Source organism: Idiotropiscis lumnitzeri, chromosome 8 (genome assembly GCF_059441095.1).
Source record: "Idiotropiscis lumnitzeri isolate Australia: NSW breed Sydney's pygmy pipehorse chromosome 8, RoL_Ilum_1.0, whole genome shotgun sequence".
NCBI lineage: Eukaryota > Metazoa > Chordata > Actinopteri > Syngnathiformes > Syngnathidae > Idiotropiscis > Idiotropiscis lumnitzeri.
Genome location: NC_142398.1, coordinates 16085201 through 16108948, shown reverse-complemented (window position 1 = coordinate 16108948; position 23748 = coordinate 16085201). Strand labels below are relative to the sequence as shown.

General features: G+C 39.9%; 2 protein-coding genes across 2 annotated transcripts; one reads left to right on the top strand and one right to left on the bottom strand.

Annotated features, from left to right (window-relative positions):
• The first annotated feature begins 12642 nt into the window (after positions 1–12642).
• Positions 12643–19488, top strand: adra1d (adrenoceptor alpha 1D). The gene is made up of 2 exons (XM_088302833.1): positions 12643–13831; positions 17747–19488. Exons 1-2 carry the CDS (start codon positions 12874–12876, stop codon positions 18271–18273), a joined length of 1485 nt encoding a protein of 494 aa, XP_088158959.1. The 5' UTR covers positions 12643–12873; the 3' UTR covers positions 18274–19488.
• Positions 19489–21275: 1787 nt separating this feature from the next.
• Positions 21276–22343, bottom strand: LOC148332387 (5-hydroxytryptamine receptor 4). Its single transcript, XM_088303387.1, has one exon. It carries the CDS (start codon positions 22341–22343, stop codon positions 21276–21278), a length of 1068 nt encoding a protein of 355 aa, XP_088159513.1.
• Positions 22344–23748: the final 1405 nt, after the last annotated feature.

Below are 23748 nucleotides of genomic sequence, written 5' to 3'. Positions count from 1 at the left end.
TATTGTTTTCTGCGAGGCTGTTTCGCTCCACTGGGTACATTTAATTACACAAAGTGCTATTTCATTAACATTTCTGGTGAGGAAATGAAATGGACTCCTCCACGTGTCCATTAAGGCTGGAACCATGCCTGGTGGAATTTCAAATGGATCACCTGCTCTCGTCTATTCATAGTTCCACTCACTCGGGCGGCTTCATCTTTGCTGTTTAAACGTAACACGGGAAGCTATATAAGAACACACACACGCACACACACATGCACGCACAACAAAGGAGTAGAGATGCTGCGATGGAAGAAATGAAAAGAGCACTGCAACATTGCGAAAAACAAACTTGAGGTTATGTGAACTGACCAGGGACTACAAACTTGTCCTCGTCTTCCTCTGTCGGCTGAATTCATGCTGGAAATTTCCACGTATCCATCCATTATCCGAGCCGCTTCTCCTTCGTGTTTATAAGAGTACACAGAAGACGAATGGGAAAAAGGGCAAAAGGGATGTGCGACGATCGCATTTGTTGTATTAAATGTTTATCGTAGGCCTATAGCCAAATTACTTTTTAAAAAGTGTCTCGCGACATCACTGCTCACTGCATTTATCAACGGAATCAGTTTCAAACAAACATGACAAATGATTCATTCAAAAGCACTTGAAAAAACAAATTCCCTTCGGAAAACAGTCTATCAAGCAAAAACTTCAGTAGCTTATCTTGCAGTTAAAAATCTGTATAGAATGACCATTTTGAAAAAAAATTACTAAAAAAAAAAAAATCAAAAACATTATTATTATGTGTTTTCCCTTAATGATCATTTCTCAAACGTTATTCATGCAGCGCTTTCCTAAAAACTAGTCATCCTAACTCCTAATGGATTCATAACAACCAAAAAAATGACCTTACTTGGAATATTTTACAAAGAACATGTCATTGTTTTTATGGCTAGCCTTGGCACGTGATCATAAAAAGAACAAACTTTATTTGAAAAAAGTTAAGAAAAATATATTTCTCAAGGTTCTGTTGTTTGTCACTTTTTCAAATAGTAGGTTTTGTCCCTTTTCGTCGAGCCTGTGAGTCGGCGTGTATATTTTTAATTTCTGCAAATTATGGTTGACTGTTCCCTGTTCAGAAAATTTGGAGGTAATTACTGATTAGGATTTCTGTGGTGATATTTTTAGGTGGAAGAAGGCATGTCAGTAATTAGATTGGAAGTACATCTGAAATCTGAAATACATCCGTTTGCTGCCAAAGAAGAACACGGCAATGGAAAGAAAGAAAGCTTCTTCGTGGCAATTCAGGACATAAACAAAAATTTTGTTTCAGTCACAAAAGCAAATGCCGCTGAATGCATTAGCCAGACTGAAAGAAAACTGAAAGACTGAAAAAGCAGTGGTTAGTCCGCACTTAACTCATTCAATCCATAAGATGTATTTATACGTGTTCAAAATTGTAGTCCCCGCCTCCCAAAGACGTATTTATACGTCTTAGCCTTTTGCGTCAGAGGTCCATGTTTTTAAATCTTTAGAACACAATATTCCTAGGCCTTGCAAAATCAGTCAAAAGCCCAAAAAACCCACTGTGATTGAGGTGTTTCCTCTTGCGAAAACGGCTGGGATTAAATGAGCTAAGACCAACTCCGCCAACCGGGGAGTGGGATCAACTGACCCCCACCCACCTGCGGCTAATGGCAGTCATTGATTGTGACCATCGAGTTGACATTTCACTTTCTCTTGTCTCCTCCCTCTGACATAACACGACCAATATCCTATTGTCCTCCGATTTATGTTGTTAGATTTTGCATTGAAGCCCACAGAGATGGCAGTACATGGAAAAAATATATACCATAATGTTTTGAGTGAAATTAATTAATTAAAAAACAGACTACTACTATATTTTCCAGACGATAAGGTGCACTTGTATATAAACCGCAGCAATGATTTTTGAAAAAAAAAAAAAAAAAAAGAGATACAACCCACACCAGGCTATAAGCCACAGTTTTCTATGTCGGAAAAAAATGTTGTATACTGCATGTGCAGAATGATTTAGTTTTTTTTACAAAAACAGATTATTAAAACATTGCCTTTTAACACGGCAACAACTTTGCTTATTAAAACAGAACAGACCCAAGAAAAAAAAAAAATCAAGATTTAATGACATCAAGAGTGCGCTCACCTCCACAAACTCGGAAATATTTCTTCTCCACTTACACAGGTTGAAACGATTAATTGCATGTTTTGCACTTGATGATAACTCACAATTTGATTATAGTCCTTGAAACGTATGAAGAAGTCTAAAGCAAAATCCCAGTATTTTATCAACTCGTCCAGCCAGTGCTCTGCAAACCAGAGAAAAATATTTGACGAGATATCCAAATCAGTGCAAACTGTTCAAACTTTCTGTCATAAATGTTCCGCCTGATACTGAAAAAGATCTGACAGAGATGCCTCAATGGAATTTAGACAAAGTTCAAAGTTCACATTAGGCCGTGTTAATGTTTTTGTATTTTGAAAAAAACTTGACTTCTATTTACTAAATGGCGTACAGCAGCGCTCTGGTGTCTTGTGGTGCGACTCACACACTAACACATTCACAAATACACAACAAAGCGTATGTGGCGTGAGAAAGGCAATGCGAGGTCCCAGCGTTTTGGAGAGGACACCCGGAGTACACAGAACGCGTCTCTGGAGACTTGCCTCAGTCAACTCAGCCGGTGGTGCATAATTACTGGAAATGAGATTCACACAGTGTCAAACACAGGCCAACACATGGAGCCTGTGGAGCAAAGACTTCTGGGCAAATCGGGGTCATTTTTACCATTGTTTGTGTCCTCATGTTGGGGGGGGGCAGGCACTCGCTGTGACAATAAATGAATATTCTGCCCAAGCCTTCAGTTCCGATGATGAAATCTGTTTTATTTCGACTTTGCGCTTGGCATTCACTTACCCTGGGTTGGATTCTAAAAATGTCCGACCCGCCTCGGCACTCTCAGACCCCTCAGGGTTGCTAATCAAAAACTGTCAGTCACTCCAAAGTCGAATAACCTCAGGAATAGATTTCTTTCCCTTGTTTGGCAGCTGCGAAGCTGTCATCTGTCATTTCCCTAAAACGACATCGCTGCTCTGTAAAAGGAGACATGGCAAGATGTGAGCACTGCCATCGAGGTCATTTTGACTTCCATCCGTCACTCTGTGGCTTGCATCGTGTTGCACGGGCATATAATGGCATTACACATTAATAACTTCCAAGTCAGAGTTGCGTGGTTAGCAGGGTGGGAGAATACGGTTTTGACTTCCGTTTACAATCTTAACTTGACTAACCTGCATGATAAAAAATGAGGCAATGGATAGAGTCCAGTGGGTCACTTAGCCAATTTGTTTGCAACTGGCATGGGATCAATGCCTTGTTCAAAATTGCTCTAAGTCCACGCAGTCCGTTGCAATAGACTCAGGCGCCCCCTTAGACCCTGAACAAGAGAAGGACTACGAAATCTCTGGCGTGCTCGAACGTAATAGAATTATAGGAATGTAGCTCAAAAAAAAATAATTTTATTTCCCCTCTTAATCCGTTAAATCTTCAGTCCACCCTCAAATAAATGTTTGATTTTCTATTAAACCTCATATGAGATACAAAGACACACTAATATGTTGGGAGAAAAACACAAAGTATGCGCTCCAAAAATGCTGTTGTTATTTTAGTCGATATGATTCACTGCAAAGGTTAAGCCAAAAATAACAGATAGCTTTAATCTTGGGTAAATAGTGCTTAGAAACCTCGATTTGTTTGTCTATAAGCCGCTCATTGTGTGCCTTTTGCCCCGTCATGATACCAAACTCGTCCAAACACCACGCTGGATGCAAATATTTCCTCACTCCTCCACGAGTTTGCTGGGAAACCGTCGGCAACTAGGCATGCTGCTTATATAGAATGACAGACAGTCCCACAAATGCAAATAAAAAAACAAATACTACTTTTTGGAACTCATAAACTCCTGGCTCCAAACAAGCCAAATAATCCATTTCTAATGCACAATTTCTTTCATAAAATATTCTAATTATAGCCTTATATAAATTGTTTGTGGCATGGCACAATGGTAGAGTGTTCGTTTGCCAACCTGGAGGTTGTGGGTTTGTACTTCATGACCATGTTGAAGTATCAGTACCTGCGCCTAGTTGTATGATATTGATTCATCCCCCCTCCCCCCCCCAAAAAAACCACATTGATGAACATCCCTCCTAACTTGCCATGAATGATTATGGGAGAAAACCAGATTACCCGCAGAAAACCCACCCCGGGAGAACATGCAAAGGCCACACATGAAGGCCAACCCAGAATCTCTGCACTTGCAGGCAGACATGCTAACCAATCAAACACCTTGCCAAGATATAAATTTTCTCCTTCACTAGTTGGGTCAAGTGTTCATTGGTTAATTAAATTAAATGCATGAATTACAATTAAATGAATGAATCCATCCATCAATTATCCAAGCCGCTTATCCTCAAATTTATTAAATGAATTAAAATTAATTGCAATAAATACTACACACTGCACAATTGGGTTAGTGAAGTGTCCTCTGTGTAATCAATTTCATTGGTTGTTCGGTCAACCGATAAAATTGGTAGATCATGAATTGGTAATGTAACCAATATAAGCTTAACCAACTCAACAAGTATTTTTTAACAATCTGTTTTTAGAGTGGACATGGTATGAATTAAACACTTTTCCTGGGCAACATTTCTTTTCCCGCTGTGAATGATTTGCATATTCTCGTAAATGAAATTGACATTGAGTACGATAGACATTCTGTGTGTGTTTCCAAACGTCTATTTCAAGGAGCATCTCACCTGTGAAACTGCTGGCACTGTTGTGATCAGTGAGGCAAATCTCAGCCGACGTTGCCTTGATAACTGAAAACCGCCTTTGTGTGCGTTCTATTTTTATACGCAAGGTCTGTGAGTTGAAAATGATCAGATTCCCGCGTGGCTTGGGATCAGTAGACACAATCAGGTCAGGTGTGTTAAAAAGGCCGCCTCCGACATGCAACTTTAATGGTCATCAGCAAACAGAAGAAGTTGCCGAAACTTTTGGTTTATTTCATCATTTTCAGTTGCAAGTGCATTTTCTCTCTCTAAGTTTGCATTTTGTATTTTAAAAGTGTCTGACAGAAGAATTTCATCCAAATAAATTCCCCATATATCTTTCTTGTCCTTTGTCTACTTTTTGGGGCACCAGAGAAAATCACAAAGAAAAGAGCAAAGGGATTTTTACTGCAAGGCCTTCATTTACTGGGACCCAAAATGCTAATGCACACACAAACTGCCAAGAAACAAGAGTCAACGCAAAGAGCCCGAGAAATAATCCTAGTCATTTATCAGATTTATATTATTATGATAAAATAGTAATTTTCGGAATTTTGTCCCAGATCAAAATATGCCATTAAGTGAGCCACAGTTTGTCGCCGTAAGGCTCGTGAAGAAGACGGTTTGTAAGACTGCAAATTATATCCTTGTTAGACACAAAACTTTGCATGTAAGAGTTTACATCATTCAAAATCCTGAATGAATGTTGTTGCCGTGTGTGTGCATTGCAGTCAACAATACACCACAATTTGAACGATTTGATGAACGATTTGGAGGAGTGGTCTCCAATCGTGGGCTGCGGGCCACTTTGGACCGGGCTGCGGCGGGCCGCACAGATGAAAGGGAAGAAAAATGCAGTACTTATTTATTTATTTGGAGGCATTTTGATCGAGTTAGAATAGACAAATATTGGAGTTGCACAAGTGAACACCCCCCCGAGCAAATGGGATATCGCGATGTTCAGAATTGACAAATCACATTCAAACGTGTGTCAAATTGGGGTCATCGCACACATGCCTTTGATTAACCCCAAATAAATAAAAAAAAGGCCTTTCTACATGTTTTATGGCATTCTTGCCAAAGCCTGAAGGTTCCATGCTAAAACTTGCAGATATTTTGAGCTGTTCACAATAAAATACCTTTCACCTTCCTGTTAAAAAAATAAATAAATACAGTCCCAAAGCATGATTCTGTCACCATCATAACCCAATGTAGGTATGGTGTTCTTTTGTTGATGAGCAGTCTTGTGTGAAATTTCAGTCAGAGTCAGGAAAAACCTTCATGCTTCTGAAAAATATGCCAAGAGAATCCTGCTAGAACATCCGATTTTTTTTTAATGATTTAATTTTGTGTTAACTCCCATTAAAATAAATTTTCAATGTATTGGGTAATTCTAAACACAGCGAAATTCCAGTTATGAAGCTGTGTATAATTTTTAAAGATAGTGATATGCAGCATATCACAGAAAATTGGCATTTGGACAGTGCTATGTCGACTTTTTACGTCCACGACAGTCCTTACAGAGAAAGGAATACTATCACTGCATAGACCACCTGTTTTGCTTTGAAAACATTATTGCTTCTTGTAAAAAAAAAAAACAACATTTCTTTAAACATTCGACACTCGGAAGCGAGCAGCGAGACCATTTGACCTTTTGAAACAAGCGTCTTTTTGAAGATTCAGGTATGAAGTGATATGAAAGCACAATATGACCTGTGGCAAACTGAATTGCAGTCACTCTGCTGAGGCGTGATAAGTAGGCACAGTCACAGTCTACATGAGAGATTACCATACTGAGAGAGTGAGGGGAGGAAAAAAAAAAGAATTAGAGTGTGTGCTGCTGCACTTTAGGGGAAGGTGGGCAAAGGCTACTGGAACTGAATTTAAATCAAGCGCTGACTACATAAATAGAGAGAAATGTAGCTCAAACATCAAGTGAACTTGATGTCTCTTAGGCCCGCCGTATTTTGAGAGCGGTGGCTAAAAGAGACTGAACTGTCACGCAACGTGTTGGGTTGGGCATCTAGGAAATATTAAATGGTGTCTGACACTGGTTTTGTTGCGATTGAAAATTTGAATCAGTAGTGAAGAGTATTGCAAGGTTGTAGACCAGCCAACTGAAAATGCACAAGTTTTCACCCGAAAACATAAAAGTACAGTCATCCTTAGGCACGTTGCGCTTCACTTTCACTGCTTCTGTGTTTTGGAAATTTTTCCAACACATACATTAAAAGAAAAAAAAAATATATTTTTCTAATTTATTTATTTTTTTTTTAATTGGGAACCATGTTGAAGGTATAGCAACGGAGGCATAAATCCCCCCGAAAAAAATAAAAATAAAAAAACAATTAAAAACAAAGTCTACTTCTTCGCCGTTTTTCACATTTTTGCGAGAGGTTCCGGTCCCAATTTACCATGAAAAATGAGGGATTACTGCACATTTCAGGTTTGCACAAAAGTGTCAATCTGAGTCACCTTACACCACAAATGCTTACCAATACACTGGGTATATAGTAAACCTGGATTTAATGTCACGAAAATGTATATACAGTATTTAAAAATGTATATTTAGCATTTCCTTCATATGTGCCAGTGGAGAGAAAGCAAAAAATGTGTAGAGTCTCTTTCGGCAAATTGCACAATTGCAGCCAGTGAATCAATCATTGCCAACAGCCTTCAGCAATAACCCCACTTTCTCTCTTTTTATGGCCTGTTTTCTTTGTTTGTGCTTCTTTCTTGACGATCCCGTAATGTGTTGTGGTTCACTAAAAAAATAAATAAATAAATACAGTACTGTGTAAATGTATGCAAAGCCTCCAGCCCAGTGGTGGGAAAACTACGGCCCGGGGGCCACATGTGGCCCGTTAAATGTCTTAATCCGGCCCGCTGAACTTGAAAAAAAAAAAAAATGAATAAACCTTTTTTAATGTTTCATCTTATAAATACTGTGGTTTTTCAAAGCCAAATATATTCACTTTCATTTAAAATTAAATGTAAAATTAAAATTAACACTCCATCCATCTGCACCCCGGTCCGGCCCCTCTGTCAAATTTTAGAACCCATTGTGGCCCGCCAATCAATCAAAACGTTTGCCCACCCCTGCTCTAGCCTGATACAGGTTCGCAGGTTTCCCATAACGGTGTGTCAGTAGATGAGCGGTGCTCAGTCAGTAATCTTTTGCTTTACTTGAGTCGCGTTAAGCTTCGGCACTTCATGCGTGGGGGGGGGCCGTGTTAGCCAGTTCTTCAAATTGCGGAAGGATTACTTTTACTTTTGTCAGACATGTGGCTAATGAGTCAAATCAACTCAATTGTTCATTCAGATTGAAGAGAGCAGAACATGTTTTCCTCCTGCACAAGTATAATAATATAAGACCAGGCCTTTTGATAGAGGTCAAAAGCCTCTCGGCAGAGCGGAGTGCAGCAGAAGACACGGTTGTGTATCATGCACACTTTGCTTTAATGATCAATCATAGGTGGTATTAAAGATTTATAGTGCAGCGTGTTGGGAAAAAGTGCTATAGCGCATGATCATAATGAATCCATAAACTTAACAAATTCCTGCTTTAAATTGAATGAAACTGGCGAAGCTCCTTTTTTTTGTAATATTACAAATCTCAAAGTAACTGTTTTCTTTGACGAGCAATTTGGATAATCAATGACTTCATTTGAGGAGCAATTTACTCATTTTTTGGAGCAATTTCTCACAGGTTAATCAGGTTATATCAAATGATAAAAATATGACTGCATAACGGGGCTGAATGTAGGGCTACAGCTCGGCAATATTTCAGCATAAATATCCTTGGAGTTTCCTTCTTGAAAATTCAACATTTAACCTTCAACTTACAATTTCTTGTAAGATTTCATTTTGCGCATGCAGCTAGAACGGTTTCACAGAACGTGCTGGTCCTGCAATCTGAGAGGCACATTCACTGCTGCAGACACATATTAGCCATTTGGCTGCCATCGTTAACCAATTACAGTAAACGCGGCATCGACATAAAGACAGCGATGCTTGATTATGGCACGTTAAGGAGCAAGGCGAGAGATCCTGTCGACACATAATCGCCATTCTGCAACAGTTGGCTGACTGACTTTATGAGTCATCATAGCCACAACAGATGTGATCACCCTTGCATTACTGGAACACATGCACTGCAGCGAGCTTCCCATTTAAATTTTTAGTTTTTTTTCTTTACAGGACGAGAGTGGTAAGGTAATACTCTGTACACTGTGTTCTTTGCAAAGAAATGAGTTTGGTAATTTGTTCAAATGTGGCGTGCCCATGATGACAGGAAAATCACCCATTTATAATCCTCATTCATTTTTGTGTGTGAGTCATACAAAAAAAAAAAATGGAAAGAAAACCGTGTATGGATGTAGCCACCAAGGGTGTGCAGCGGTCTTTGGAGGGGCATGTGCTCCAAGATGTAAAAGGGTCATATGGAACATTTATGAAACAAAACTCATTTGTGCGGTATGGAATGGTATGGTCACTATCCTTCAGTGCACAGAAGCACTCAAAGGAACAAGGATCTATATAAATGAATACACAGACTCTGTAAGGGAAGAAAAAGCAGTGAATGCCGGAACTGAAAGCTGTTAAAGAAATGGGAAAAAATAGCCTACCCATGACATGATTACCGTATTTTCCGGACTATAAGGCGTACCTGTATATAGCTGCAGCAACTCTTTTTGGAAAAAAAATCATAATAAATTTAAAAAATAATAATTAAAAAAAATATATAAAAAAAAAAAACACGATATACAAGCCGCACCAGGCTATAAGTCGCAGTTTTCGATGTTGAAAAAAAATAGTTGTGTACTGCATGTACAGAACGATTTTGTACTGTGAATGCACATAAAGGTACGTTAAAAAAACAGTGCCTTTTAACTTTGCTAATTAAAACAGAACAGACCCAAGAGAAGAAATAAAAAAATCGAGATTTATTTAGCGTATTTTCTGAACTATAGAGCGCCCCTACTGGTGAAAGAAAAATCCACAAAAAAGCTGTACCGTTGTATTAGCCGCATGGTTCCAAATCTAGGAAAAAAATTAGCGGCTTATAGTCCGTAGTTGGTTATCCACCCCCGTATCAGTACACCAAAATCACCAGAAGATACTTAATCATATTCATCTCATCTCGGTGCGAACAAAAAGTTACGCAAAAAAACACTACACATGGCCTTAAATATGATATAGAACCTGAAACCAATTTATTTCATAGTCTAAATAACTTTCACTTTTACATGGACGAAATATTCAATAACATGACCAAGGTTGAACATAATTCGCCATACAATAGCAGAAACTTATATAAATGTCCAACAGATCAAGCATTACGAAATGTACCAGGGCTAAATGCACGTTTTTGTTGTTTTTTTTTTTGTTTTATTTTTGTTTTGTTTTTTTTGCAATGTGCATTCATTCAGCCTACTTTGACAAATTCTTTATTTTTCAACTTTGTGTCCTAAGTATTGTGTTTTCTACTTTTCTATGTAATGTTCAGTGATTGCTTCATAGCCTTTTTCATTTTGACCGACTTGTGGCACGATTTGTCGACATAGTTCAGTTTTCTGTCAGGTTTTTGGCTGTTGAGGAGGAGGATTGAGGTGGACCCAAATCCAGGGAAACACGGTACTCAGACGGAAAAAAATATCAAAAGTGTAAAACAATAATCAAAGTAACAAATAAATACTATGAAAAGGACACAGAAAAAGGGTACGAGAGAATCAACACGACAAGCATACATGACAACCAACATCAACAGTGACCCAACAAGAAGGGACCGGAAACAGGGAACTAAATACAAACTAATTAACGAGACAACGAGGAACACCTGGACAAGACGCAAATGCTTGGAGCGATCTTATTGGTTACCACGACGGAGTGGGACGACTAGCACAGATGTACACAATGACCTTAACGAGACAGACGGGACAAATGAAACGAAAGTTAAAAACCTAAACAAACAAAACCGATCTATTTAATAGAATGCGTCATACTCACCATGTGCTTTGCTAATCAAATTTGGCCGTAAAAAAAGTTCTGCTCTGACCAACCTATCAGCGGTTGTAAAACGCTGATGTCATCAAAAACCTCTTCGCTGGCCTTTGGAGGTCAAATTTGATATCCGACTGGTTCAATATTTGCTGTTATAGTTTACCTTACATCGGCCAGCATTTTGATTCTGAAGGTCTTGGACAAATCGGACTGACTCGCCAACATAAAGAAGCTGAAATATGATTGGGCGAAAAAACTGTGCAGCCAGGAAACATAAATACAATTGCTTGCGATAAACCAATATAATTCCAGTGGAACTTCTTAAAATTTCGATTGTAAATGCAGGTCAGAGCTTTCGATCGTGTTGAGGGCAGCAGAGAGTTGCCGTGTTGCTCCTGATATCTTGGGAATGAATAATGAAAACACATGAAGGGACTGAGAACTGTAATTGTTTTTCTTTTCTTACAGTTCTTATCTCGATGATTAGAGGCAAGCAGACTAAAGAAACACTTTGTACTTGCATTAGTCTTAAAAGTCAATGGTATAAAATGACTTGATTCCGGACAACACTCACACACACACACACACACACACACATTACAGAATGTTATTTGTAATTCGAATGTTTCTTTGAGCGTCTGTCCCATGATACATGAACAGGTCCAGATAATAGCTCTGCAATAAAACCTCCCCTTGGGATTGGTTAACCTCTTTTGCTTTTACTAATGGCGACTGAATCACGCTCCGGTAATTACATCACATCTATGTAAACAGCAAAGACCACTTGTGAAGAATCCAATCATGGAGGAAAATTTGCATAACATGCACACAACATAACTGTCGCTAATTAGGAAGGGTAATGTGACACAAAGCTCATTGACCCACATACGGTCAGCATTCACTTTTTCAAATACTCGCCGGCAGCGACAACATTAGGTAAACATGCACGGTCTAATGAGATTCAATACAAGAGGTAGAGTGCGTGTCCTCATAAGGGTCACGGGAAAGTTGGAGCCTATTCGAGTTGAGAGGCGAAGCACACTCTGGAGTCGTCACCAGTCAATCACTTATAGAAAATTTACCTGAATGCCCTGCGCAGATTATATTGACATGGAAGCATATGGAGGTAGAAATCGAATGGGGAAAAAAAAAATCTAAAATCCATGTACCGGTACACAGATAGGAAGCAGCGCACCCAGGAGAAACCAAATGTCGGGAATAAATTAATATAATTTCATGGAACAAATGTGTGGTTGATGTGCGTGCATTCATGCCACTTGATTCATCCCCGTGCATTGTAAGGCTTTTGGGGTTTTTAAGCTCGCTGTAGCTTGACGGCTTGACCTAGGGGAATTTCTACAATTTGTATGCGCCTGCCCATCCGCTTTAACTCTGCAGTTTACCTGCGGACATGTTCCCAATTTTAACTTTGAATGAAGTACTCAGCTTTCACTTCCAGTTACTTCTACAACTGGCCAAATGACCCATTGATAATATGCTTATCTCCATGAACCAATGTGAGCAAACTTGGCTTGTTAAAAAAATGCCTCAAGACACCGCAAACACAAACATTATATACGCTAACCCCAACAACAAAGCAAAATGCTTTTCATTTACATTTTCAATTAGTTATTGAGGCAGCCTTGACGTGAGGAGATTTTGAGTGGACTGATACAATTTGCGTGCGTGCGCACGCGCGCGCGCGCCTACGTGCGTATGACGTGGGTGGAGCTGCAGGTTCTGACCTGCTCTGGCTGACTCTGGGAGCCAGTTGATGGTCCAAATGAAGCCACCAGCGCACGCAGCTGCGCAGCCAAGAAGACATGCATGCCCATGGCGCAGAAATGGAGGAGCTTATATTTATTTTTGTTTCCTCCTGATCACCAACCGAGCCCTCGAGCGTGTTGCCAAAGCCTAAAATGTTGCTTATCCTTTTTGGGAGTGTTTTACGCACGACTTGAATGGCGCCGATGATGACCCGGTGACTTGAAAGTTACATTTTACGTGTGCTATTTGTTCAGTATGACAGACTCAAACTTAAGGAACGACAGCATCCACGGGATTTATTTCACGGAATCTCTCAATGGCTCTGCATTGGACCTTATGTTTCGAAACGACAGCACTACGACGTGTTCGAACTTTACGTTGGACTCCCAATCCGTGTGGCTCGTGCTTTTTCTCGCTTTATTTATTTTGGTGGCGATCGTGGGCAACATTTTGGTTATCTTATCCGTGCTGTGCAACAGCCACTTGCAAACGGTGACTAACTTCTTTATAGTTAACTTGGCGATGGCGGACTTGCTGCTGAGCATCGTGGTGCTGCCCTTCTCCGCCTCTCTGGAGGTTCTGGGCTGCTGGGTGTTCGGCCGGGTGTTCTGCAACATCTGGGCAGCGGTGGACGTCCTGTGCTGCACCGCCTCCATCCTCAGCTTGTGCATCATCTCCGTGGATCGCTACATCGGCGTCAAACACTGCCTCAAGTATCCGAGCATCATGACCGAGAAGAGGGCGGGCGTCATCCTGGTTCTGGTGTGGGTGTCGTCCACAATCATCTCCGTTGGACCGCTGCTGGGTTGGAAAGAACCGCCGCCCGTGGACGAGAGCATCTGCAGTATCACCGAGGAGCCCGGATACGCGCTGTTCTCCTCCCTCTTCTCCTTTTATTTGCCGCTCCTGGTCATCCTCATTATGTACTTTCGGGTCTACGTGGTGGCCCGCAGGACTACCAGAAGCCTGGAGGCAGGCGTCAAGCGGGAGCGAGACAAGTCCGTGGAGGTGGTTCTGAGGATCCACTGCCGCAGCGTGCTGGAGGATGCGCGCGCGGTCACCTCCAAGAGCAACAAACAGCACCCGTTCAGGAGCTCGCTCTCCGTGCGCCTTATGAAGTTCTCTCGGGAGAAAAAGGCAGCCAAAACCCTCGCCATCGTCGTGGGCATGTTTATTTTGTGTTGGCTGCCTTTTTTCTTCTTTTTGCCGATTGGTAAGTAGCGCTAATATAACGTGGATAATGCTTATTTCTCTATAGTGCAGTGATGTGCTGACGTTTTACACCCAGTAACAAATGTTTCATTCGTTCATTTGGACCATCAACTGGCTCACAGAGTCAGCCAGCGTAGGTCAGAACCTGCAGCTCCACCCACGTCATACGCACGCAGGCGCGCACGTGCGTACGCACCTAAATTGTTTCCAAAACGGTTTAGGTTTTATCCCTCGTGTTGAGACTAACTGAACCGCTGATTACTGGACATTTCAATTGAATAATTTAGCTTAGTTTATGTTAAACATGAATAAAACTAAAAAGTACAATACTTAAAGAATAAATAACACAAGTAAAAATATCAGCAAACACAAAAAGGAACAAAACAACACAAGCACGTAAGACATTGCCTCCTTAGAAATACCTGATCATTTCCCGCACATGTTTGAAAAGGCATATGAGGAAGTATTCAATAATACATCAAAACTATTTAGATATGTTCAAATCTACTATCTGTACAATACAGTTCTTGTCACAATAGCATATTTAAATTCCAATATGCAGATGTCCTTAATAAATAACAAAACATTTGCTTTTTGCTTAATATCGTTTAGTTTTTATGCTTGTTTTGACAAACAATGCACCTTAAAACCTACTTTTCCCGCAACAGTGGGCATTAGATTTAACTATAATACATCATCTTACCTATAGCGACAATTTTATCGTAATATATAGAGATATAATAAATATGATAATGATATGCATCACATTCATGGTTAAAAAAAAGTGTGTTGCTCAGTAACTTGCATAATAATTCGACCAGACTAAATGTTTCACAAATATCAATTCTTTAACATTGAATTCCAATGTATTGAAAGTTAAATACAACTGAGCTGTATCTAGGCAGATTTGGGCACGACTGCATTTTATTTCCACCCCTAACCTGCGGGTCCAATTCATTAGTCCAGTATTGAGCCTTATTGATGCTTGCTCTTGGCCAAAATGAAGTGAGTCAGAAGGAAGCACAGAGCTGGACACTCCACCCTTTTATGTCAGTCAGCCCACCGCCCTCCGTCCACGATCTTGAACCAGTTCCGGCCTTGACCCTCCGCCTTTACTCTCCGAATTGCCTCTAGTTGTGAATATTTATCGGCTTTTATGTGTCAGTCCTACGACCGACTGGTGATCTATCTGTGGTGTACCCCACCTCAAACTTATTGTGAGCCTGTGGAAAAAGTGGTATAAAAAAAAGCATGGATGGGATGGTGTAGATTGGACTAGCAAAGTCAAAAATGGAAGACTGCTCCCTTCTTGGACAAGCTTCACTAAAGCCAGAAAAAAAAAGTAAATTTCTTTTTCTGACCTTCATTGTACAATCCACACTCATACATTACAAAGAGGCCGCATGGAAACTCATCTATCTCACAGTGTTTTTTTTCCAACTGTTTTTACCAGGGTCAAAAATGAACAGGAATCTTTCCAAGCTTTAAAAGTTAAGCGCCAAGCAGACAAAAACAACACTTTTTGCCCAATTGCATACTTTTGGGAGCGTAGGGTCTTGCTACTTGGACTCCAAAGTTTCCAAAAACGACAGTTTTGCTCAGTTCAGGACAGTATTTTTCTTTCTTAATAAATATTTGTAAAGTGTTTCACAAATACAAATCAGTGTTGTCACCGCTTTTTATTGTGGCGAGAAATAGAGCATCACCGCTGAACAACAGTCGCAATATTGATAACAGTGCCAACCAAGAAACTTGATGCAGCTCTTTGCACTGGATATCATTCTAATGGTTTGGAGGAGGGAACAAAAAAATAAATCAAAGGGTGCAGAAAGGTTTGTGCGAACTCTGCAAACAATAGTGAGAAGTAGCAATGCAACACCACAAGTGACTGGTCGATATAAGTACAATGTAATTCCGTACGCTGTAAGTGATTCCCAACCATTTAGGGGTGCTGCGGGAAATTGTCCAATTTCACTTCATTGGTCTGGAAGCGATGTCTTGTGACAGGTCGAACAATTAAATGCTCTCCCACTAGATGGCAGGCGCTACATAGGCTGTGTAGCCACTTCTTGTCAAATTTTAATTTGGTGGTGCAGCTTGAGAATTTCCCAATGTCTTTATATGCAATGTAGATGGAATGCAAAAACATTGCATTTGATATTTTTTTATTGCAGTCAATGCAAACACTATTAGCCTTGATTAAATCTCGTCTTGTGTTCGTTTTTATTTATTTTTTTTTGATTTTGTAATCCACTTGTCAAACGGTTGCATGCTTTGGAGGTTTTAGATAACAACAATCAATTTAATAAACACAGTTTTTGCATTAAATTTGTTAAAAAAATGACATTAATAACCAAATCAACGTGAATTCACTTGAATTTATTATGAGTCAATAGTGTGTAAACACAAATGTTATCATAAATACGAAATAAAATAACAAAACACTGACTTTAAAGTTAAATGAATACGCCAGTTTTTATTGAACATCAGCTTTTGAATCAGTCATTTAGATAAAAGGGAACAAAATGACACCATTCACCAAAGATGAAAACAAGCCACTTCGATATTGTCTGTTAATCGGTGTCTTGAGAAGCCTTAATTGGTGCTTTTGTTTCTGGGAGTCCCTGGTGTGACCACTGATGAGGAACCATCATGATACTTTTATGACATCCAGACTATTTTACATACTAAACACTCACCCCCCCTGAGCCTTGCATCACATTTTCCACCCTCTCTTGCATTTTCTACTCAAGCAACTCCATTAGGATTTTGTTTGGCAGCAGAACCGTTTGGCGTGGAGGAAGCATCTTGTGCGCGTGTGTGGATTTTCTTCGGGTACTTCAGCTTCCTCCCACATTACAAATGCTTTTTCGGTTCATCGAAGACTCCAAATTGTAAATGGTTATTTGTCCAAGGGTGCAACATACACGCTACCTCTCCCCCAAAATCTGCTGGGATAGGTTAAAGCTCACAATATGCACTACAAAAAATGTTTGGGTGGATTATGGGTTGTTGGTCATTTCGAAAAAAAAAAATCATGTTCTGAAATGTTTACACACATTGTGAACTGTATACTGGGTATCGTATCGTTTTCACAAGCAAACCGTTGCCATCAAAATACCTGCCTATAACATTTGAACATGCTTAATTTTCCTTTTCGAGGTCTGCGCTGCTGTGGGTGTGGTCACAGCCAATTCAAATCATGAGTAATCAAAATGGCTCCTCACTGTCTCTTTAAATGGGTTAGTTGCACACAAAAATTTTGATGTCGTGGCATGCGCATCGGTGCCGTGACAGCCCTGCGATTGGCTGGCAACCAGTTCAGTTTTTACCCCGCCTACTGCCCGGAAACAGCCGGTGATAGATAGGCTCCAGTACCCCCGCAACCCTTGTGAGGAGAAGCAACTTAGATAATGGATGGATAATAATAATGTGTTATTTCTACAACATTTCACGGGGTTTGATTCTTGCTGCTTTTATATTTTATATATATATATTTATATTCTGTCTGCCTGCACCCAAATTCACCAAATGTGCAGTAAGCAAGAACTGAGCTAGATCGACTTTTTGCACCAAATTGTCACTGGGCCAAGCGTATCCCCGAAGACACATCCGATGTGGCTCTGGCCAGCTTGATGGAGCCAAATTGGCAGATACGCACAGCGAGCCTTAAGTGCTCTCGAGTGAAAATCAGGATCCACTTGCTGCCAGGGGCTGCCAGGATGGCCGAGTGGTCTAAGGCGCCGCGTTCCGGACCCAGTCTCCCCAGGAGGCCTGGGTTCGAATCTCGAATTTCCCCATTGTGGGACTAATAAAGGCATTATTATTATTATTATTATTATTATTTATGAAAATAGAACCCAAGAGTTTCCCCTCTATATCTTACAAATGCTCACGCATGTTTCTCTTCCACTAGGCTCCTTCTTTCCAGCGATGAAGCCATCAGAGACAGTATTCAAGGTGGTCTTTTGGCTGGGCTACTTCAACAGCTGCATCAACCCCATGATCTATCCCTGCTCCAGTAAAGAGTTCCAGCGGGCTTTCACCCGCCTCCTCAGGTGTCGCTGTCGCCACAGGCGAAGGGCTCTGCGTCGCTTCTATGACCAGAAATGGCGCTCGGCTGTCAGGGGAATGGCGTTGGAACAAAGAGGAGAGCATGAGTCTGGCTACACCACGCACAGCTCCTGCGGCAGCTCTTTGTTAAGCAGGCCCGGGGGCAGTTTAAAGAGATGGAACCTATTCCCACCGCTGCAGAAGTCCTCCTTTCAACTCAAAGAAACAGTGAACAACCTGTCGAATAAAATCAAGGGAGGCGCAGGGAGAGGCAGCACACCTGCAGTGGTCGATGCAGTTTCAATGGGGATTTACAACGTCTGTGAACAAAGCAGTTATCACATCTATGACTTGGCTGAGTGTTACGGACTGAAGGAGACGGACATTTAATGGATCACAAGTGGACACTTGATACTCGAAAAGCTCTTTTGGACCATCTGATCAGTTGGATTCAGAAACAACACAATAAATAAAATAAAGAATACGATTCGGTACAAACCTGTATCCAAAATGATGCTCAGTTTTTTGAATGTCTTAGAATGACGGCATGATCGCAGCACAAATGTGACGATAAACATTATTTTTAGCCTTTTTGACCACAATTGGTTGAACATATTGTTTCAGTTTTGCTTGGTTCACACATGTTTCAATTTTACATTTTTATAATTATCTGAATGTTGGTTTATTTTGACAATGCATAATGATACAGAGGGAGCAGGTGCTGCAAATTAAAATAATGTATTGTTACGGTTGCATTCAATGCATAAATTTTAACTCATTTAATCCCAGCCGTTTTCATTAGAGAAAACCCCTCAATCCCAGCCTCTTTATGGATTTTGGCAGATTTTGCGTGGCCAACAGAATATTGTGTTTTAATTCTATAAAAACACGGCACTATGACGCAAAAAAAAAAAAAAAAGATAAGACGTATAAATACGTCTTTGGGAGGCGGGGACTACGTTTTTGAAAAGGTGTATGTATGTTTTATGGATTGAATGACTTAAGTAACGCATTTTCTTGGCCATTATAACTGTCAATTCAAGTGCAGAGCGCTACTGTGAAATGACCAAGCATATATATTTTTGTCAATACTGTGATTGTTTCTTTTGTGTGCAAATTAAATGCAATTAATTTTTCATTTCCCTGATACTAAATTTAATGTGGTTTCAAAGCAGAATGTCATATTACATTTTTTTAAATGTCATATGGGGATTAACACAATGACCTGCGCCTTCCAGCAGATGATACTATTGCTCCACTTCTGTTAAGCGAATATTCACGTCACAGTAATGAAAATGTGAAAGACATCTTGAATCATTCTGATTGGGGGTAAGTAAGGTAACACACACACATACTTTAATATAAAAAGGATAGACAGTTAATCATTTTCCAGTCGTGCCACAAATAGACCTTAAGGTAGAATGAGGACAGAACAAAATACACAAAATATGTATTTATTTATCTCACACCTTGTCTTGGACTTTAATTAGCTTTGTTGCAAATTGAACTCACTTACATAATATCATTTGGAAAGAATGTGTACATCTCATTTAGAGTTAAAGTGTTTAATGATATATTTCATGTTTTTTTTTTCGTTTGTTTTGTTTTAGACTCTTGTTGCTTCCTAATTCTATTTGCGTTCTAATTCAAATTATTCTACTTAAGGAGCAATGTCCACGCTAAAAACAGTTGGATTCAAAATAACAAAATTAATAACACAATTTGGATAAAAAATGGACCGATCTACTTTAGTCAATTTGATCCAACTTTCTGGGTTGTTTTTACAGAAAACAACCCCAAAAATGAGTAGTTGGGTCAAATGGACCCAATAAACTAATTGGTCCATTTTTTACCCAAATTTGTGTTATTTTTAACCCAACTGCTTTCAGAGTATCGTGTATGGTTGTTGATGTAATTCAGGATGATAGTTTCACACAAAAATAGGGATTGGGAGCTAATGTGACATTTTCAACATGATGGCATCAATATCTTCCAAAGACACGCAATATAAGGGACAAAATCTTAATAAAGCCAACACTGGAACAGTAAATGTCAAATTCAGGAATGCAAATGAATTCATAGTTGACAGATGCATGCCACTTTTCCACATTTCTAACTTGACTCTACTCATCTCTGTTTGGGGTAGTAAGAATTTCACCACTTCCAAATGCTACAGTAGGAAAACTCGGGAAATCACAGGGCATTTGAATCTTCTGGAAAAAAAGAGACACTAACTGTCTTACGAACAACAGGTTGAGGAAAATAAAGCTCTCCTGTGTTTACATCTAAAAGGCATTTTTTTTTTTTACTAAGACTGAGTGCACCAAGACGAATCACTGCAGTGGAGTGGAAACTGTAGAGTGCAATAATGCAGCATCCATAGCGACAACAGGGTGAGCTTACAAATGTGTCCTTTCTAGATCTGTATTTTCAAAAGTTATACAGCGTATTGAACGAATAATTGAGCAACACAATGGTTTAAAACATTTTGAAAAGCACCAATAGTGAATAGAGCCTTGAAAAAAGACATCATACAGTTTCCCTGGTATGTGGCGGGCCGTGTATTTCGCACCTGGGCCATCAGTGAAGACCTATTTGAATAAATCCTCCTCATAATACCATCATTTATGACACCACGGCTGGACAAATAATAAACAGAAACACACTTACACAGTACTAAGTGAGTGTTGGACGACCAAGCTTCTCTTGAAAGACCCGTCTTGAGAATGGCCTCGCAAGTGTTTCTGCAATTAAATCCACACTCGTCTCTCCTTTGGCCATTGTGGTTTAAAAAAGCAAGATATATTTTAGATTTTCGAACGGTCGCCAGTTACGACTTCCGGGTGTGTTGATTCCGCGTAGCGCTGCCCTCTCACTAGTGAGTATCCAATCACAAAACGCGTAGACCAGCGAGAAAGCTTACTGAAACCAACTCGTGATCTGATTGGCTATCACAACAGTCTATCAGATCTGAAATCCCATTGGTTGAGACAGGAGAGATACCGGCACGACTGTATATGGAGCCTCGGAAAGAATAGTCCGTGCTACTGGTCTTTTGAAACCTGCCTAGCAACACGAGCTAGCGGAATTCTGATTGGATAAAAACTTTCACCTAAAAAATATAATGTTGGGATATAATATGACAGCAGTGCGTGAAGAATATGAATTTTTTTCTTGATTATGTTAGGCCAGCAGAGAAGGATATTCTTCTTATTATTATTATTATTATTATTATTATTATTAATAATAATAATAATAATAATAATAACCACTGGTTAATAAGTGTTTTTTTTTCATTAAGAAATAAAATGCCACAAGACTACATAAAGGGACGAAGATTCTCAAATGGGTCAGCTCTCAACCATTTGTCCCAACTCACCGCAAATATTGTATTATTTATCTGCACAGTCATTTGCTTCTTTCCTGTTATGTGATAACTCCATCCCAGGGGATATTCCAGGTCGACATACCCTACAGCCCATGAACATAAGGAATGCCTTACGAAAGGAGCGATTAAAGAAACTATACAGGAAGGGATTTAGTGAGGAATTGATATATCCCAGCCATAAAAATATGTCCCAGATCACCACTTCTGTACTGTAATCAATAAAGGGGTCCACGATGTTGACAGTAAAAAATGGCATCCAGAAGATGAGGAAGACTCCCATGATGATGCCCAAGGTTTTCGCTGCCTTTCGCTCTCTCCTCATGGTGTTACGGTGCTTTTTCTTTTTGCTCGAGTCTTTTCCCACTCCAGCGGCCATCTGGCTTTCCATGGCGCTGATCTGCCTTGCCTGTCGTCGGGCTGCTTTGAATATCTTCCAATAGGCGACCAGCATGACAGCCATGGGCAGGTAGAAGGCTATCAAGGAAGCCATGACAGCGTAGATGCGATTGACTAGGAAAACACATACGTCTTGAGGGAGCAGAATGTCAACTCCAGCAATATGGAGGCCGAGCATTATCGGACCGAAGGAGATAAGCAGGGGGACAACCCAGCAGATGACAAGGAGGAAAGCGACTCGCCCTTGAGACATTTTTAAAGAATAAACTAGCGGGTTGCAGACGGCATAGTAGCGGTCAAAGGCGATGCAACTCAGATGGAATATGGAAGCGGTACAAAGCATGACATCTAGGCTCGAGTGAAGCCGACAAAAAAGGGAGCCAAAGTACCAGCATCCTTCCACTGTCCGAATCATACTGTAAGGCATTACGACCAACCCCACGAGGCAGTCGGCCACAGCGAGGGACATGACGAAGGAGTTTGTGGGCGACTGCAGCTGTTTAAAATAGGAAATCGACAAGACCACCAGAAAGTTCCCCACCACTGTGCAGACGATGCCGATAAAGAAGAAGCCGTACAGGATAAACCGAAACGCCTGGTTCCTCAACATGGCGCAGGAATCCTGTTCGAACTCAAGTGTCGTGTTAGCAGCGTCTTCAAAGCTACTGTTGTCCATCTTCTTGTTCAACCTGTCAAAAAAATGCAGATTGTCAATGACACCACTTATTTGGGATTGTCGGGCAAAATGAAGAAATTGTAACAATAAATGAGTGGGGAGACGAAACTCTGGGCTTCCCACCATAAGCTGGTGCCCTACGATCTGACCCCGGATATGTGGAAGAGAATCCTGACTCGTCACAGCATCCAAACGGTCAAATGATTCCCCTTAAACTTGCAGCAGTACATGTCCAATCGATTTTGTGATTTCGATATATTGATACTCAAGAGTATCAATTGGGTTTTGACTATGCTCAAAAAGTATCAATATTAAACAATAAATGAAAAATTTATTTAATTATTTGTGGTGTTCCTCAAGGTTCCATTTTAGGTCCACTATACTCCCTGCATAATATATATATATATATATATATATATATATATATATATATATATATATATATATCAAATTTAGCAACATGAATCATTCAGTTGTTTTCCTCTTTCGCAGCAAGCCGTGCATTCATGTGTGTTGCACAGCAGACGAAACATGACAGAATTTTGATGTTTCAGCTGACTTGCAATTGACTTTAATGAAGACCATTGGGACAATGCAGTGATGCTAACGTGACACTTCAGAGAACACAATCACCGCAAGCTTTGTTTTACAACCCCCAAAAATCTGTTTATAAAAAAGGTAATTACTATAGAGCAAGCCTTTGTTTCCAATCATTAAGGATTATGACAGAAAACTCTTACGTCCCACTTCAGATATGACAAAAATCACACTTCAGTCAGCCTCTTGCATCATGACATCCGAATCTGCAATTTGTTTGAATCTATCGTTTTCAAATTTGACAATATGGATTTTTGCATTAAAAATGTTTTTTGTCCTGACCATCGATGTAGCTGAGACATATTTTGTTTGTGCAATATTTCTTGTATTCATTTTACAAACTATTGATTTCGACACATTTTTTTTCCAAAAAAGAAAGATGCACCTATTTTAATATCGTACCAGTGCGATTATTAGCTTCGGAAAGTACTTCAAATAATTTGAAATCTAAACATGATTCCTATCCCCAGTAGATAAAAGATGCTCTTCGAAAAAATTTTAAAACAAAAACACTCACTTGCGTAGATGAAAGAAGATGGTCCGTCCTCATGACGCTCTCAAAAGCAAATCCTTCCAGCTAGATTGAGACGGAAGGGATGCGAGAGGTGGGTCTAATGAATACATGCCACTATAATCACCGGAAGCAGCCAATGCATGTTTGCTTGCATAGATAAACAAATTGCGTGAGGAATTTCGAAAGAAAAAATATATATTAACTCACATTTATGTATATTGTCATTAGTCTGTTAATCAAATTTCGAAATATTTCATTAAAAAGCTATGCCAACTATTTATTAGAAAAATGGAT